The sequence below is a fragment of the Primulina eburnea genome, chromosome 1 (genome assembly GCF_022965805.1).
Source record: "Primulina eburnea isolate SZY01 chromosome 1, ASM2296580v1, whole genome shotgun sequence".
Classification (NCBI taxonomy): Eukaryota; Viridiplantae; Streptophyta; class Magnoliopsida; order Lamiales; family Gesneriaceae; genus Primulina; species Primulina eburnea.
The window spans coordinates 4,507,101-4,525,583 of NC_133101.1; the positions used below are offsets into that span (position 1 = coordinate 4,507,101).

Sequence of the window (18,483 nt, forward strand, 5' to 3'; positions counted from 1 at the left end):
ATTAAATTAAAATTTGTCCTATCCCAAATATGACAGTCCCACTATTTTTATGGTCACTCGTCTAACTAGTGGCACTCATGCAAAGAAATGAGAATTTTTTGCCTCACCGTTTATTGTCTTCTTTCTTCAATGGTCTCCAAGAACTCAACCAACAAAATATCCAATTAAAGAATCAACAGAAGTTTCCTGGCCAAAAGAAAAAAAGACCCAATAAAAATCATTAATTCACTCAGTGTGTGAAAGTTTCTATAAAAAGTTAAAAAAAATATGTGTGAGTGAAAATGTGGCTTCCAAGTGCAAAGGGAAGCACGATGGGGAAGAAGGGTGGCCGCAATGGCCTTGTTGCGGTAGCATTAGACAAAGATAAAGGCAGCCAATATGCACTCAAATGGGCTATAGAGAATCTCCTCACCAAAGGCCAAACTATCATACTCATTCATGTCGTCCAGCGGTCCTCGTCGGTTTCACGTATGTTAACTATGTTCATGCACCTACTCCGATCCTCGTACTTTTCCTCACTGATCCTATATATGTTTCGATGCGGTTTATATCAGATTCTGTTCTTTCTTTGGATTGCATGTAGCAATCTGCAACAGGCCCGGATCTAAAGCGAAATATATTACATTTTTAAGTTTCGCTCCTTTCCCTTCACCTGCCTCGCCCCCAAGTAGAATTTTCGAATTCTCTAGCGTGGTCGAGAAAATACTTTGATTTGACCGTAAATATTTGCTAGCAATTCTTCTAATTCAATATGAAGTGGACTTATCTTTAATTATGTTGAATGCAGTTGGGAACAATTATGCGATTCATGATCTTAACGGAGCCACAAATGCCTATAAGCAAGTTCTTGAAAAGCAAACCAAGGAGCTGTTCCTCACATTCCATTGCTTCTGCACAAGGAAAGATGTAAGCTGGAATCAATGCTGCTCTTGGTTTTCCACTAGTGATAAAGTTTTGGTATGCGGTAATCTAAATTGTTTCATGTTCTTTTCAACAGATACAATGCTTTGATGTGGTGCTGGAGGACACCGATGTAGCGAAAGCTATAACAGAATACGTTGCACATGGTGCAATCGAAAACTTAGTTCTTGGTGCTTCCCGACATGGCTTTATCAAGTAAGTTCCAGGTCTTGTGTCGATGTCTGTCATATACCGCAACCAATTTTAGGATTATACACGATGATCCCATTATCTAAAGAAAATGAATCATAAATCATCCAAAATATACTCTACAAATTATTGAACAGCAACACAACAAATATTTAATTCGTCTATGAGTTAAAGGAATGACCCTTACATAGCATTTCTCCTTGATTTCATCATCCCTGTATTAAATAGCGTTTAAAGGGCTTTTGATCCTTTGAACGCACCGCGACTCGTGCTCCACGATCAAGGCACGGCTTAATCATGGTAAGTGGAAAATGGTATTACTCGAAACAACTATTAGAAAGCACGCGTAAAGGTCTTCTTGATCCTTTAATTACACCAAGACTCATTCTTCAAAGCCGAGGGGCTTGCTTCATCGAAGGCTGTGCAATGATTCATTTAGGAACAAGGACTAAACGTTGCTGAGCTTTATGGGGTGGATTGTATGAACTATGGTAAGTGGTAATCACTCACTAAAAACATTTTTTTTGTTTTCACAGACGATTGAAAACGGTAGACATCCCTACCAGTGTCTCAAAGAGAGCACCGGATTTTTGTACAGTTTACGTCATATCGAAATCGAAGATCTCCTCCGTGAGAAACGCTTCTCGTCTTGCGCCATTCACGTCCCCTCTTGCAACTCAAATACACCAAATGCAGGGGCAGGCTAATGGTAATAGTACCACTGCTGACGAACACCCTAAGCGTTTGCCTAGTACGAGAGGTTCGTCTTTGTTTGACTCATAGACAATGTTATGTCTTCTCGATTACTGGGTAGATAAAGCTCATAAAACGTTGAACAGGGGGAGAAAAGACACCGCGGAAGTCAGGAGTTGATGACACTGATATAGTCAAGTAATATTTTGTTCCTCTTTTTTAATATATATAATATTCCATACCATTCAAGTAACCTACAATATCTTAATGAACTAACTCCTTAATATATATATATATATACACACACATGGTCATATGTTATTACAGGTCTCCATTTCTAAGGGGAAGAGGGTACACGGGAAAGTGGGTAGGGGATCTCTCAGAAGCTGATACTGATATATCATTCATAAGCTCTGAAAGGCCAAGCACAGATCGAGTTTCAGGTGTGCTTTTCGATAACTTTGACTCATGTCGGACCTCGAGAGTTTCAACCAGCTCTGATAGTAGCTTGGGATCAATCCGCTCAGGGGCTAAGGGGAGTGAATTAAACTCTTTCACTGATTTTTCATCATCATCGCTCGAAAATGTAAGTAATTTTGATTCTTGATCGTTGATGTTGGTAGATGTTCACAAATCAAAAACCATTGTTTGTATTGTTTCATCGTTGTTGTATAATAAACAACAGATATAGACAAATAGTATAAAATAGAATACAACACGCACAAACTAGATTTACAAGACTGAAAATATGCCCAAGACTGAAACTCTACATGCAGTTGATTTTAGGAAGTAGCTTCTATAACCATAAAGTAGTGTCATATATACTTCATAATCTCATTATTATTGATTCTGATGTTAAAATATATTCTTTAATTTCTAAAAATGTTCCAGGATGACGTCGAAGCCGAAATGAGGAGGCTAAAACTAGAGTTGCAGAAAACTATGGATATGTACAGCACTGCATGTAAGGAAGCTCTAACTGCTAAACAAAAGGTTGTATTATCAAGGGCATTTGATTTGATTATTTTACTTCAGTACGTATAGGTTTTTAAAACTTTTTTATATACAGGCAGTGGAGCTTCATCGGTGGAGATTAGAAGAAGAACGAAGACTAGAAGACGCTCGACTGGCAGAAGAAGCAGCACGAATTACCGCTGAACAAGAGAAAGCTAAGTATAAAGTAGCCATGGAGAATGCTCAAGCAGCTCAGAGAGTTGCAGAAATGGAGTCCCAAAAAAGAGTTGGCATAGAAATGAACGCAATTCAAGACTCAGATGAGGAGAGAGCAATAAGTATATCACCATTACGATACAGAAGATACACCATTGAAGAAATCGAAGAGTCTACTGAGTATTTTGCTAAATCTCGTAAAATTGGTGAAGGCGGCTATGGCCCGGTCTTTAAATGTCACCTTGATCATACTCCGGTGGCAATAAAGGTCTTGCGTCCCGATGCTGCTCAAGGAAGATCGCAGTTTCAACAAGAGGTAACGATTAAAAAAATACTATGGCAAATGAGCTTCATTTTCCAATAAACATATGAAAGTATCTATTATAATGTTAATGATATAGTGGTGATTCTAGAACAAGTTTTTTCATTTCTAACAAAAGAATATTTTTATAATGCAGGTTGAAGTGCTAAGTTGCATGAGACATCCACATATGGTCCTGCTTCTTGGAGCCTGTCCCGAATACGGCTGTTTAGTATATGAGTATATGGCCAACGGTAGCTTGGATGATCGTCTTTTCAGGAGAGAGAACACTCGCCCCCTCACATGGCAACTTCGGTTTAGAATTGCTGCAGAGATAGCCACAGGCCTTCACTTTCTCCACCAGACAAAGCCAGAGCCTTTGGTCCATCGAGACCTAAAACCGGGAAACATTCTTCTAGACCAGAACTATGTGAGCAAAATTGGTGATGTTGGATTGGCAAGACTCGTTCCTCCTAATGTAGCAGATGATGTAACACAATACCGAATGACATCAACAGCCTGGAACTTTCTGCTATATAGATCCTGAATATCAGCAAACCGGCATGCTTGGAGTGAAATCTGACATATATTCGTTAGGGGTCGTGCTTCTACAAATACTAACTGCAAAACCAGCAATGGGCTTAACTCACCACATTGGACGTGCGATTGAGAAAGGAACATTGGCGGAGATGTTGGATTCTTCGGTTCCAGATTGGCCTGTGGAAGAGGCCTTAACAATGGCAAAACTTGCAATCCAATGCGCAGAACTAAGGCGGAAAGATAGACCGGACCTTGGCAAGATTGTTTTACCAGAGCTTAATAGATTGAGAGAATTTGCTGAAGAAAACATGACTCAGTTTCTGGTAGCTACAAGTGCAGCTCCACCGAGTCACGACCTTGCTGCTGCTAATAAGGTCAGTTACTTGGACCACTCACGACTTTTAATTATTCACAACTGACTATACTTGGAAATAAACATCATTTTGAATCATTTCATAGGGGATACTATTCAGTATTCAGTATCTGCCAGAAACTGTTCTTGGGTGTATGGTTTTAATGGCCAATTCATAGAGTTCCAAGAATATGTAAAATAGAAGGAAAAAAACACTTCATACTCAATTCTACAAAAAAAAAATGATTCTTCTCGATCAAATTAGGGGACATCTAAAAATTTAGCGAACTTAGTTTGTTTTCTAACTTACAATTTAAAATGTAAAAAATTTATGCAGCCAATCAAGAGTGACCCTCAACCACACTTTGAAGGTAGCAATCCAAAAGACTGTTCAAGTTATGCATCTCTACCAGAAAAGCTATGATCTGAAGGTATATGTTCATATGATATAAAACTAATCTTCAAAACCAGCAAGTGTCTGCAAAGATAAAGGACGTCTAACTTGCTTTCCATTTTTTCACGATTCTCCACAGAGATTACTGGTTGAAGTTCGCAAGGAAAGTAGACAAAATATTGGAAAACAATCGACAAAGAACCAATAGTCAAATCGCCTTGTTATTTTTTACTTTCGTATTATTTATGACACAACTATATTAGATAAAATAAAGCTCGAGCTCAAGGCTATGAAGCTTATTTTATGCAATAGAGGTCTAGCTAGAGATGTTGATGTTTGTTCCTGGACAAGCAGAAGCCCTTTGTATAATTGCCTTTGTTTATAGTTGGAATAAAATTAAGTCTGTTGATTTATGCTTGTGCAGTCACACTCTGATTGTAAATAGTTACTATGGGGCTTTCATGATGGTATGCATTTTAACTTCATGCACATACACAACATAAAAAGAGAGCATATTCAAAATCAAGAAAATGATTTCAGTCCGTTTGTGACCCCAAGTGAAGTTTTTAAGTGTCGCTTGGTGTGACAACTGACAAGTGAGTTAATTTTTCTTTTTAGGCCACATTTATCTGGCCCTTTGAGTAGCACAAGGTAGAGAGGGTTGAAATTGTTGCTAACACTGTATCATTTTACGCGACGTCTTTTTTGCGCCGGATGTGATATACCTTGCAAAACATAATTAATAGGTCATATGGATCACGCATTAAATGCATATGGATCACCGTATATTGATAAATAGAACGATTCTCTCGACTTCATTTTAAACACTTGGATTCGAGGAAGTAAAGTTGCTATAATAACACAATGAAATTTGAGAACTGCTCAAAAAATATTTCCCACATGCTGGTGAATTCATAATAATAGAGATATGAAGTATCTTGCCCCTAAAGCAACTAATCCGTCCTCTTTGGCCCTTATGTTTGTTATATTGACATACAACACACGGTGACATGCACTGCATTGGCTAGTTGCACTATGTCGTCTGTAACTTAAACTGAGACCCATGGAAGTGTACCCATTGGATCATGCCAAATTTATATAATTCAGTGTTAATGAACTTGGACAGAAAATTTTCATCTAGTATAGCTTAAAATAATCCCAAGTTTAAACAGACTTTTACGATATTTCACATCAACCCAAAATGAAATTTCACATCTGCTGAATCGATCATACGATAATATGAAGAAAGTTAAGAGGTTTCTGTAGATAGTTTACTCTTTTTTATCTTTTCCTTCAGAGCATCCCAAAAAGCAGGGATTGCAACATCATCAGGGATTTCCTTGAATGATGGAAGATAATTCACATCCACGATGACATGGTCGCCTGTGCCATCCTGAACCTGGGATTCCATTAAATAAAAGAAAATGTAATTAAGTAATCAACCGAAGATCTTAGAGCAATATTCAGAAATAATTGAGATTTATGAACCCGTAGAAGTGTAAATGGTACCAAGTTGTCCATCATGTATTTTCTTAAACATGAATTTATAAGATCGTAACCTTAAAGTCACGTAAGCAAAATAATCCCGTAGAAGTGTAAATGGTACCAAGTTGTCCATCATGTATTTTCTTAAGCATGAATTTATAAGATCGTAACCTTAAAGTCACGTAAGCAAAATAAGATCAAGTGGAAACCTCTTCCTCTTGAGTTGGGTATACTTCATCACAACAAAAATATAGCTAGGCCAGGTAGAATCTATGATAAATAATTGGAAAATTCCCGGAATGAAAATAGATTGATTTCTAAATTTTTCTAATTTCCACAGAATTTCAGGTCATTTCCTACATTTCTTTTCGTGTTTATACATACATACGTACGTATATACATTCATATATAGGCACACACATACATACACATAGATATACATAAAAGAAAGAGGAAAACATATGGTGTCCATTTTGATGGCTGTAGGACAGAACGAAAGAATAAGAAAGGTTGCTCACAACAACATCAAAGCCAAATATTGTAAGATCAAGGGTTCTTCTAAGCCAATCTGCTGCAGCAGTGACCAGCTCAAAATCAATGTGATGATTATCAGAATTAATTTGTTCTTTAGCAGTGGGCAGAGACTTCAAGCTGCAAAGAAAAGAGTTCAACTTTTTCCTGAGAGCTCTGTACGAGAAAATAAGAATTGGGATTGTAACAGCAAAACCAAGCAGAACAGAAATTGGCAGTGCCTGTCAAAGTGTAACGGCTTCAGTCCATTTTCAGCAAATAATTTCATCAATGTAACTGCGTTGGGAATCGACTTCTTGACTGTATAAAAAACCTTCCCACCCAAAGCATAAAATTTGTAGAGCAAAGAGGAATGATCCACGTATTCCTGTTGATTTCACAACATACTTTAGAGGGGAGGCAGTATAACCAGAAGAAAAATTCATAGGATGTACCTAGGCGAACTTCCTTGTGTAATTTAAAATCAAAAACCAAAACCCATATAGTTGGTATTGGAATGGGGCGCCAATATACTCTCATCTTTATCCCAAATGAGGATAGCTTTTTTTCACTGGTATTTATAATTATAAGTGCAAAAGAAATTCTATTTAACCAAAACTTGGCAGCCACTGACCTGCACCACTGATGGAAGAGGAACAGTGAGATCCTTGTAATGATTTACATTAAAAACAATAGCCTGCAACCAAAAAGATAAAAAACCACCGGGGAAAGTGTAAACTGCAGAAGAATCAACAGAATATGAGTATAAAGAAAATGTCCAGCAACCAAAAGTTACTGAATCATGCTCTACTCGGTCATGATGCTCCTTCACCACTCTCTTAAATCTGAATAAATCCAGATGCACACTTTAGAGGTGTTGTGTGAGAATATTCCACTTTGAGATAATGACCTAGGATAGAAAACCTATTGGGTATGCCTGATAGATATGACGAGGGCATGATACTTTCCTGATCACCATACCCTTAATCACTTGTATGAAAAAATTAAATCGTGCAACATTTATAAAAAAATATAAAAATAGGATAAATATTCATCATCCAACAAGTAAATGTATATTAATATTACAATATATTTCATTAAGAATCCAAAATCCCAATAGTTAAGGCATGCCTTGAATCTTTAAGGTTCCGATTTCCTGGAAAAGGCACACGTTCTTGCCATGAGGCTGTACTTTGGCTAGCATTTAGTTGCAAGGGCTGCACACTTGAGCCAAAGCACATGCCTTGTTGGCATAGAATATGTTGAACTTTTATGAATAAGATTAAGATCCCAGAAATTATGAGCTGTGCCATAAGATAACTTTTTACAAAAACAAAGAAGAAAAAATGGCACAAGTCATTGGTGCCAAATGCAACAAATCAAATTAAATAATCAATTGAAATCACATGGTGAACTTCAATTCTTTAGTTTCTAATAACTTGAAACACTTGGTGCCAAATATGAACATACCATACTGTGAGCATCAGCTACACCACAAGCAACTTGAGGTTTAACTATATTTGGAAGAGACAACTTTGCTTCTGCTAGCCTTTGTTCCAAATTTGGCACATCCAAGCTATCAACCTGAAGATTGGTTGCTTCAATGAACAAGAATGCTGGTAAAGCTTCATAAAGTTTCAGAAAAAACATGCAGTAATTTTAGGCACTATAGCTGATACAAATTACTTGTCTTTAGACCCTAAAAGACATATTTCTTCCATTTGTTTTTGTAACTCTCTTTCATTTGACAATATACCCATTAATATAGCATTTACAGTTCACAAATTGGCATCATATCAGTATCTGGCTGGACTTGGGGATTTCTGAATTAAGTAACCTAATTTAGAGCATTTCTGACTTCGGTAACCTCATTCTGTATAATAAATTTATTTAAAATTAAATCCAAGGTGAAACAGTACAAATATCAAATTACAAGTTGGATACACCAATCATAGGATTTACAACTATTTTGACCTCGACAGAACAACATGAACTAGTATGGCTGATAAGTAAACTAATTTTGACAGGTGCAGAATTCTGTCGTAAGTACAGTTCTCAACTCTAGGAAAACATGATACACATAATCACCTCCCACCAGGATGAAAATGTAAAAAAGAAGATCCAATCTATAGGTTTGGAATGATATTTCCTTCATGAGTAAAAGAAATCTAAATGCCTTTTGGTCATCCTTCGTTACATACATGGGTAAAATGGAAAACCCTTATATTACACATAATTATGTCCAAATTCTATTTAATTATTTATTGAAATTAAAAATAATTAATGAGATAATGATATTTCATCTTCTACTTTGTCTCTGGATGAGGTTACGGAGGTGGTTTTCTCAATGCATGCAGATAGTGTAGTCAAACTGAAACTTAAGCTTAGGCCAACAATCCAACAAAATAATTACAAAGCTTATTTCTTGGCAGTTGTAGAGCCTTCTAGGAAATCTTATATTCTCGCCTTAGAGCGGGTTTAAGGCAGGTAGACTCATAGAATATATTATTTTGCATGCCAAAGAGCTGATTCTTAAGATTAATTATCTCACTCGCAGTGGCAATCTTGTTTTGAACTCGTCATTGCGAAGGCGTATGACCATGTGAGGTAGGATTTTCTTTTACAAATGCAGGCTGTCTTTGGTTTTTTTAATGCGTTTATTGATCTCATAAACCAATGCATCTCTAACTGCGGTTTTCAGTTAACATCAATGGTGCGGGATTCTTTCAGCCAAAGGGGGTTAAGACACCTTTTCCCTTTTTTGTTGGAGCCGAGCACCTCTCTTGGTGCCTTGAAGCTTTATTTTGTGCTAATCAAAGAGTATCTTACTTTTCTTACCCGTATAGCTTGTGCAGATGATGTCATCATGCAGATCCCGTGAATGGGAAGACGACGAATTGTCAAAGTGAACAAAATATGAAACAGGCATAATATGAACCGTGAAAAGCTGAAATAAAGGCGGGTAAAGATCTTTAAAGGAAGAATCCCCCCACTATCTATCTTCCCAAAACCTAGCCTTGTCAAGTCCTCTAACTTTTATCCTCACTAATTGTTATCTTGCTAGCAATGGTGCATCAGTGAGGCAAAAGGTGATTTTAATGATTCTACTAAAAATTATCTTCCAAGGCATGCTATTATTAGGTTTTTGGAAAGCTCTTTGCTTATTAAATACCTAGGGGTGCCTTGACTCCAAGAAAATCTGCATATTCTCTATCATCTGAACTTATGGGATGTGAGCCTTTGATCCTTCCCCGAGGAAGCAAGATTATTTGATCCAAAAGTGTGTTTTTTCCCTCCCAACTAAGTTTTTGAGCTATCAGAAGCTGGAGTTGTTCTTCAATAACATGAATGACTTGTGCTCTGTTATTGTGTGATTCCTCAAATTCTCAAAAATTTCTTCATTGGATTTCTTGGGAAGAGATCTATGTGTGTTACCGGGAGGAGGTATAGCCATTCGCTGGATGAAGGGTATCTTCAAAGCATTCATTATTAAGTTGTAGATTCGAAATCGACTCGTAAATTTGCTTTAGACAGAATTGATGAGGAGGAACTATTCTTGTCTTACCTCCTTTTTGTCCATCAATAACAAAATGGATATTTCATGATTTGGCAATGTATGTTACAGATTCGAGCCATTGCAAGAGGTGATAAGATGGTTGGAAGAGGATAGTATTAGCTTCTGATTTGATTAAAGATTAGATATGGCTCTCTTTTTCGCCTTTTTCTAGTCGTGGGTCCTCATGATGCTTTCTGAATTTATTTTAGAAGGATTGGGAGGATATTGGTAGAATCAACATGGGAATGAGGACAGATGTATGGGATGATTCCAATATTCTCCGTTGGACGAAAACTCTAATCTCTCACTATCATGAAATTATCCACAATTAATTAATGCAGAGGCTACTAAGTGGTTGCTAGGGATTGGAGCATGTGTTTTCCTACCATTGATATCAAATCTCAGATGTTAAGTGAAAAAACCACCTTTTGGTTTTTATGACCTTAACATTGATGGGTACTCGGGGACCGTATGGAGTCTTCTAGTGGTGCCATCCATAGAGATCATCAAGGCCTGGTTAATTTCGCTCGTTGCGACTTTGCTTGTGCCCGATCGACCGTCAGAACTATTGGCATTTTACAAGAACAGGGATTGTGTCAGAAGTATCATTTTTTTTGGGTCGATCATTTGAGTTGGATTTGTTGGTCTCCTTTGCTATCATCAAGGTAGGACAAGCTCATTTGGATCTATGAAACTATGATACATTTTACGTCAGATTCATGCCATCATTACGGATTAAACTGTTCATTGCACTCACATCTATCATGAAGGAAATGCCATAAAGAATGCCTAATCCAATGATGCTTCTAACAATGTGGTACAAACTCCAATGAAAGACATGATTAATGACCATCTTCGCAGGTTATGTAAAATGGATAGAATGTATTGCCCATATATGCATCTAACAAATTTTGTAATAGCTTTCTTCAATAGATCTTGATCTAGTCCTACTCTCTTGTGTTGTTGCTTTATTTAAAATAAGCAACCCTATCAGTTACTGAGGGGTGTAATTAGGACGAACAATGCTAGTTGCCTTTGAAGTTTATTAGAGTTACAATCACAGTACCAAAATTTCAATACCCTCATCTCAGTAAGTAAATGATATTAAAGAAAGATGTATGGAAATTATAAATGACCTTGAGAAAATTAGGGGCTCTGATTTTACAGCGGCCTTGAATGTTGAGAGCTTCCAAGCCAATTAAAATCTGTTGAATTCTTAGCCGATCCAATACAGGGAAAATGTTGATAAATGGGTCAATTACACAACAATTCATCTGGCATTCAATACACCTGCAAAGCCTTATTGAAGAATCCTTACTATGTATTACAAAAAAATTCAGTTAATAACAAACTATAGGGGATCGGACACAAAACAATGAAGTCAATGTTTCCTTTTACTTTCATCTTCGTGGAAATTTTCTAACTAAGTATAGCTACTTCTTGTGGTAAATTGCAGAAAGTACAAAAAGAAGGTGGAAGGAGCAGAAAGTACAGAAAGAAACGGAAGGAAAAGCCCGGACGAAGTACAGTAGCACCTCTAAATTGAATCTCGTGACATTTTATGAACTAATAAAGATTAAGATGTGTAAACTAAATCCAGTCTAGCGTTAAATATCACTATGATCTCGTCACAGCCAGGAAACAAATTTGTATGCGTTAACTGCCGGTGAAAATTTGTGTATCTACGAGCTGATACTGAACTATATCAGGAATCCACTACATCTTCGAGAGAGTACAACAAACAACTCATGAGTCCATTCTTAACTTGGGAAATTCAACATACGCCACCCAAGATAAAAATCACATATAGGATTATTTCTCCTCGAATTGTAACGAAATTGAGTCCATAAGTAAAACATTTAAAGCCTAGTTAAATTTACTCTAGAATAGCATACAACCTTGGAATTTGAATACAGAATATTCTCGTGCCTGTAGACTGGAAACTGCAATCGTGCTACAGCAAGTAGATAGGGGAAGAAGTCAAGGAACCAGATGTTTTAACTAGAAATATCTGAAAATGGCTGCAAGATGCCAGCAAATCACTTTCCTCTAGCAATGAGTTTCATGCACAGAGTCACTACCATGTAAGCTAATGGCTATTCAACAATATAAAAAAACATTACAAAAAGTTACCTTTGCAACTCCTGCAAGTTTTTAGTGAAAGTCACATTGTTACAGATTTCTGATGAACTGCTCATGTCCACAGCCAATATCTCATCAGTTGCCTTATGAAGAACTGCGTCAACTTCTTGCAACTGAGGTAATATGGGAATTTCGTAACTAAAAGGCAAAAAAATCAGTCCATTTGGCGTTGGACACAACGGAAAGGCGCCTCTCTGCATATTAGAGAGGTGGCGTAAGAATCTCTGGATGGAGTGAGAATCTTTGGTTAAACCGTCGTTATCAGCAGAACACATGACCTAATTATATTACCTAATAGGACCAAATTTTAGAAAAAGTTAAAACTGAAGACAACTGAAATACTCCTCCAGGAGCCTATGGATTTACTGACAACATGGAAAAAGAGCTTTAAAATAATGCATTTCATTCAGTCCAAATAAATATATTTAGAGTAAATCCATAAGCAGTTCAAGCAATAACTTATTATCTGGGACTAAGGGTGCGGGTGCATCTTCGGTTCAAACTTCACTCTCACTTCAAAAATTGGAACAATTCTAACATTTTATGGTCAAATGACAAGTTCAATCAATATTCTGGGTTGATGTCTACTTTAAAGAAAATAAGGAGCATGTTAAAGGCAATCAAATAAAACATTTTATGTGTTGACTTTCACTTCTGATTTGACATAATCAATTTGTGTTATTTTTTAAACAAACATATATCAAAGTTTATGCTCAGAGAGACATAGAATTCATTTTACTACCCTTGATCAAGTTCCCAAGATATCTGCAGCAGTTGTTATGCCAAATAAAATTACCTTTGCAAAGTCTTCTTCGCGAGAAGGTTTCATTGCATAGCCCAAAATTAAGGCCTCTGCATTCGTGGCCTGCATGACAAAAGATATTGAATTGGATAAATTTTTAAGAAAGTTGTTTTGAAAGATAGCACACTCAAGCATTTCACAAACAAGCACATACTAGAAACACAAGAAAAGTACTCTAAACAGTCCGTCCTTTTCAAGAAAGAAAGTTAGTAAATGAAACTTTAAAAATGGTTTATCTGTGTAGCCATGCAGGTCAATAGAATTTAAGATGAAGCCAAATATGTCACAGGGATTCCACAAGCTTAGAGAACCAGCAATATTGAGTGTTGCTTATTTATGATGCAAAAAATTAGAGATCCCCTTTCAAATACAAATGCACCAGCACCGGAAGGATATAAACTAGGATAATAAGATTAATCAAATTTAGGGGTAAAAGAATAATAAAGAAAGAATAAAACATGAACAGATGAACTAAAACTATGGAAGAAGATTAAAGGACAAGAAACAACTAAACTTAATCATAAACATATACAGGCCACAAATCACTGAGCCTTAACTACTTTTGTGTATCATTGGACAAATATGTCTGCTTAACATTCTTTCTCTTGAGTTATTAGTTTCACAACTTATTAAGTAGAGAATAGCTGACTGCCTCCATATTAAATGCGCATTAGACAAGAAAGAGAATCTCTGCCCTGAAAGAGGAAAGACAATAAAAGGGGAAGAAGGAAAGAAAACAAGAATTGTTGAGTTTGTGAGTGGCCAATTGATAAAGCTCAAAGATTTAGATGATTCCCAGAATTAAGGTATGGATTCAAGTCAACTGAGGCATGTGTATGCATTGCATAAAAAATGAAAAGTTCGTTAAATTCCCAATGTAGGACCAATCACATGCTATTGTATCAGAATTTATAGCTATTAGTAGTGGTGTAATAATTAATATCTTTTAAACAGTAAAGCAACATTATCATCATGTTTTGATTTATGTGTCATGCGATAGCCACATAGACCACCATCGGTCCAGGAATGAGCATTGAACATCTTATCCCTCACACTGATATAGGTAGCAACCATATACAGGTGTACAAAAAGTAATTGTTGTTATTTGTTAATAGCAGAAGGAGTAGAATTTTTTGCGATAAACCTATCACATTTCGATCATTGTACCACATAAAAACCATATGCTAGTAAGTTAACACTACCTAATATCCAAATACCATTTATCTATGAAAACCCCATAATTTTTTGGATCCATAACATTTTGTTTGATCTTATCATTTAAAAGTTACATTACAACCACTATATTATAAATTTTGTCAATGCAATTAAAACCAAAAAAAGAGAAACCTATCTATTAAAGATGAGTGCAAGTACAAAGAATAATATTAAGCCACAATTGATTGAATGTCCGTCAAGTCTAGTGAAGATATCAAACATCAATTTTTAAATCTTTATACAAGTGTACACGCTACATTACATAATCATGAAACTTAGTTTGACCATATAGTTTCGCATGAGCTATAAAATGTTGCTCACTTCTTAAAATGTTCCCTCATCTCTTTCGAACACCTGCAAAAGCCATATAATATCAGACGGCAATTACAAGACCATGCGGCCTTCCAACAACTCGTAATAAATCCTCACCAATTTGCACCTTACAGCTGACAGTTGTGGCTTCTATTTGACAAATTTTCTACTATAATAATTATAGGACTGAGGTGCATGGTGCTTTAGCATAGCACACACCAATGAGTGCAGAATAAAGCGACGACTTCACACATGAAGTATCAAATCACACTGGTCTATAACTGACTGTGGAGTTGTAATGCAGAGGTGTTCATATGCATCCCACAAGTCTTCAAAAGCTAAATTTGAATTTGAGAGGGCTCTAGGGCAAAGGATGTACCATGCAACAACGAATTACATGTCAGATTAAGTTCACAGCATTGAGATGAAATAATCCCAAAGTACTTCGATACATGTAAATCTGCAGAAACTACATACAAAACTTTAAAAAAACAGGTTGAAATCATATAAAAAGAACAAGATCCAACTACCTTTTTATTCAAATTGCAGATCAACAAAAGCAGCTCTTCAAGCTTGTGAATGAGAAATATATTTAACATCCCAGCTGCTGCAATAGATTCAGCATCTGTAATGAAAGTATAGCTCATTTTTAGGGAAAAAAAAAAATTAATTTTCGACCTCTAGATGAAGACCCAAACATCCGGAACAAATGCATCCACATGAAAGTCGGATAATCTTGAGACAATGATGAAATAACAATAATTATCACAGGTGTAAAATGTGATCAAGCTTACCATTGGACGATTTTCTTCCAGCAGATCCTTGATAAAAAAAAGAATAAACGACATAAGATTGTAAAATATAACTCTTGAATAACACGAATGATTTTAAAGGGGATCATTTTAAGTTATTTGTGTCATATACTAGGGGTTGGGAATTCTCTTTTGATTTTACAAATTTAAATTCCGGTGATTATATCATGTTATGCTTATGGATTGTTGCATCTATCAATGACAAACATATCACTCATCAATGCAAGAAAATAAGCCTACAGAAGCACCAACAAGAAAGAAGAGCTCAAAACAATCATTAGTGAATTAGTTAACCCCTGTTATACCAATCAACAATACCTCATTAATTCATTAATCCATCAGGATCGGTACATTTTTCATGCAACAAACAAGAACTTCTAACTTTATCCTTTAATGGGGAGAGAAATTAATAAAATTACCGACAATAACCTTCATCCAGCCAGAGCTGCTTCCTTTGTGACTGAATTCCTCTCTGTAACTGGAAACTACATGAATAAAATCCCCTCCATTGTCCTCCCATTTGTGAGCAACCACACCAGATATATCATCCTCTGATGTCAAGCTGAAGACAAAACAATCAAAGGAGTAGACTCGAGCTGTCTCTTGAAGAAAATATATCTGCAGCAAAACAAATAAAAAGTATATAAGGAATCCCACTTTCGGAAACATAAAAAGTCAATAGACATCGTGACATAAAGAAATAATGGCCCCAAAGATAATTTTCAGTATACCTAATCTATGAGAATCAAAAGAAAGAAATAAATGCAGGGAGAAACTGCACTAAACTTTGAAGCATTTCTTATAAAAGTTTATTCAAGTTTGAAATTTGAAACTTGCAGCTTACAAAAAATTATTGAAAATATCAATACACTGTCCATATTCTTATTTAGTATTTAAAAATCAAGCAGTTTCTAGAAAATTTTAAGCCATCTTGAATATTGTTCGAGTCTGATCCGAACATATCAAACTTGCTCAAATTGGCTCAACTCTTAATCAAGCTAAGCTAAAGATTTTGTCTTTGTTCATTAACTTACAAGCTGTTACATGATTTATATAAATTTATTAAAAAAAACAGAAAAAAAAAGAATTACTAAAAATTTAGAAGACGCGAAAGCATAAACATATTGACAATGTGGTAAACATTAAAAACAAATTAAAGCTTCAGATACCTAAAATTGTTCAGCAAACCCAAAAGCAGGAATTAATGTTTTCCACTGGCTAACATTTTTGCATTTTATTTACTGCAGTGCCAAAATATCTTAGCTACAACTATTATTTTTCCTGAAGATATACAGTTTGTGCAAATTATATTAGCAGAACCAATCTTCTTGGGGTAGTATCATACTAAGAAATCATATCTTCGATATGGTATACTAAAGTAACCTCACCTTTGGGCTTGCAAGATCCAGACCATGAGCTATACCCTGAAAAAAAAAGGCATCAACTTCCTGAAAAGGAAACAAACTAAAACACAAAAACCACAAATGATCACTAATTTGGATGTTTACTTGCGATCTCACCTCACTATGACGAACAGCCAAAGGTTGAGAAATTAAATGTCATTTGTAAAATTGAAATTTCACAGTGCTTTCGCAACAGAGCAAGAATCGACATCAAGTTAGAGTTTTCAAAACTTGAACAAATCAACAACCTCGTGAGCGGTGTAATTGATTTACAGATACTAATATGAGAAAGTCGTCAATCAAACTCCTTGACCCTCCAAGTATATTGTTTACCGCTGCCAGGAAGGAACAGAACAGGACAGTGCCCAACTCCATCAAAAGATTAAATTTTTTTGTGATTTTCTAAATATGCAACTCTTTGCCTCCCCCTAAAATGAAATTCAAGCCCGCCCCTACCCCCAATGACCACTACCATCCTACTACCACTTAGCACATCTCAGCAATACAAAATACCATATAACACGATCTCCGGAAAAGAAAAAAACAAACATATCGAAGCGCACCATCCCACGACGAAACATGTTAACCATCAAAACACAAAACCCATCAACTAAACATAGCAAAAACTCTACTGATTTCGCAAGAACAACAAAAAAAGTCGATGCATGAATGCAAAATCTTAGCAAAAACTACATAATGGGCAGTGATAATTTTGACAGAATGCTAAAAAATTATACCGTGGGGATCTTGGAGTAGCGTAGTTTGCGAAGCACATAATCGGCGCCGGGGAGAAGCGAGGCTTCTCCGCTAAAATCGCCATCATCGGAGGGCAAAAGCACGGATGAATCCAGCAGAACTCCCCTCACTCCACCCATTGGTTCTTGCTCGATTGCGCACACTCTGTTCTTGCATGCTATCTTCGTCTATTAAAAGCTGAGTCAAGACAGTATGATTCGAGTTTCGAGACTCCGATGACAGCCGATTTTTTTTATATAAAAAACGTAATTTTTATGTATATATTTGCTTTAAGAATAATTTTATGCAGCACAGTTGGTGGTGAAAATTACAAATTCAGTCGTGGACATATTTTAAGTTTCGGTCTCCAAACTTATAAAATTTTGGTTTTTTATACAATAATTTGAAATATTTTTTCCTTTTCTAGACCGATAAATTCATTGAATCTGATTTATTTGATATATTTTATCTTATGTATCACACAAGGCAATAATAAAACTTATATTACTCATATTAAAATTCATCTACTTAAAAATAAAAATAAAAATAAAAATAAAAATAAAAATAAAACAAAACAACAATATTTTAAAATTATAAGAAAAAAGTTTGTTGACAGATATCTGCTATCAAAAGAGATATGAAGAACTGATGAAGAAGGATACTTTTCAATCAGCGGAGAAGTTTACCACCAATCATTACTGTATTTTGAATTACATTACCAATTTTAGTGGCTCTATTGACGACTGGAGACCTCCAAGGACGTCGGCTGTTTAATTGTCAGCTATAACTGCTTGTGCTCGCATTCATATGTACCCACACATTTGTTTTCCTTTATTTATGTATATTTTAATTTGTGTAATAAAAACTTTATTATTGTCTCTTGAGTAACATAGGAGGATATCAATGTTGAATAAACAATATCTGGTGAATTTAGTGGTTCAGACAAAAATA

At 35.8% G+C, this 18,483-nt stretch overlaps 2 protein-coding genes across 4 annotated transcripts; one reads left to right on the forward strand and one right to left on the reverse strand.

The window, feature by feature from the left end:
* The first annotated feature begins 200 nt into the window (after positions 1-200).
* Positions 201-4,973, forward strand: LOC140823405 (U-box domain-containing protein 35-like). Its single transcript, XM_073184739.1, is given in 13 exon segments — positions 201-468; positions 788-906; positions 998-1,116; positions 1,647-1,870; positions 1,950-2,001; positions 2,131-2,246; positions 2,331-2,389; positions 2,695-2,796; positions 2,873-3,289; positions 3,432-3,794; positions 3,796-4,188; positions 4,504-4,597; positions 4,700-4,973. Coding segments are annotated over 12 exon segments (2,238 nt in total). The 5' UTR covers positions 201-281; the 3' UTR covers positions 4,591-4,597; positions 4,700-4,973.
* Positions 4,974-5,124: 151 nt separating this feature from the next.
* On the reverse strand, positions 5,125-17,790 carry LOC140823412 (inositol 1,3,4-trisphosphate 5/6-kinase 4). 3 transcript variants are annotated; one of them, XM_073184758.1, is made up of 13 exons: positions 17,535-17,790; positions 16,783-16,818; positions 15,814-16,012; positions 15,377-15,403; positions 15,113-15,207; positions 13,050-13,118; positions 12,245-12,447; positions 11,248-11,401; positions 8,026-8,139; positions 7,190-7,252; positions 6,798-6,943; positions 6,564-6,696; positions 5,125-5,959 (listed from the first exon to the last, which is right to left on the reverse strand). In XM_073184758.1, the coding sequence occupies exons 1-13, from the start codon at positions 17,670-17,672 to the stop codon at positions 5,810-5,812; spliced, it is 1,527 nt and encodes a 508-aa protein (XP_073040859.1). In that variant the 5' UTR covers positions 17,673-17,790; the 3' UTR covers positions 5,125-5,809. The 3 variants fall into 3 exon arrangements, with proteins under 3 accessions (XP_073040859.1, XP_073040851.1, XP_073040866.1); XM_073184750.1 differs by having other exon boundaries at positions 11,248-11,410; XM_073184765.1 differs by lacking the exon at positions 15,377-15,403 and having other exon boundaries at positions 11,248-11,410.
* Between the last annotated feature and the right edge of the window lie 693 nt (positions 17,791-18,483).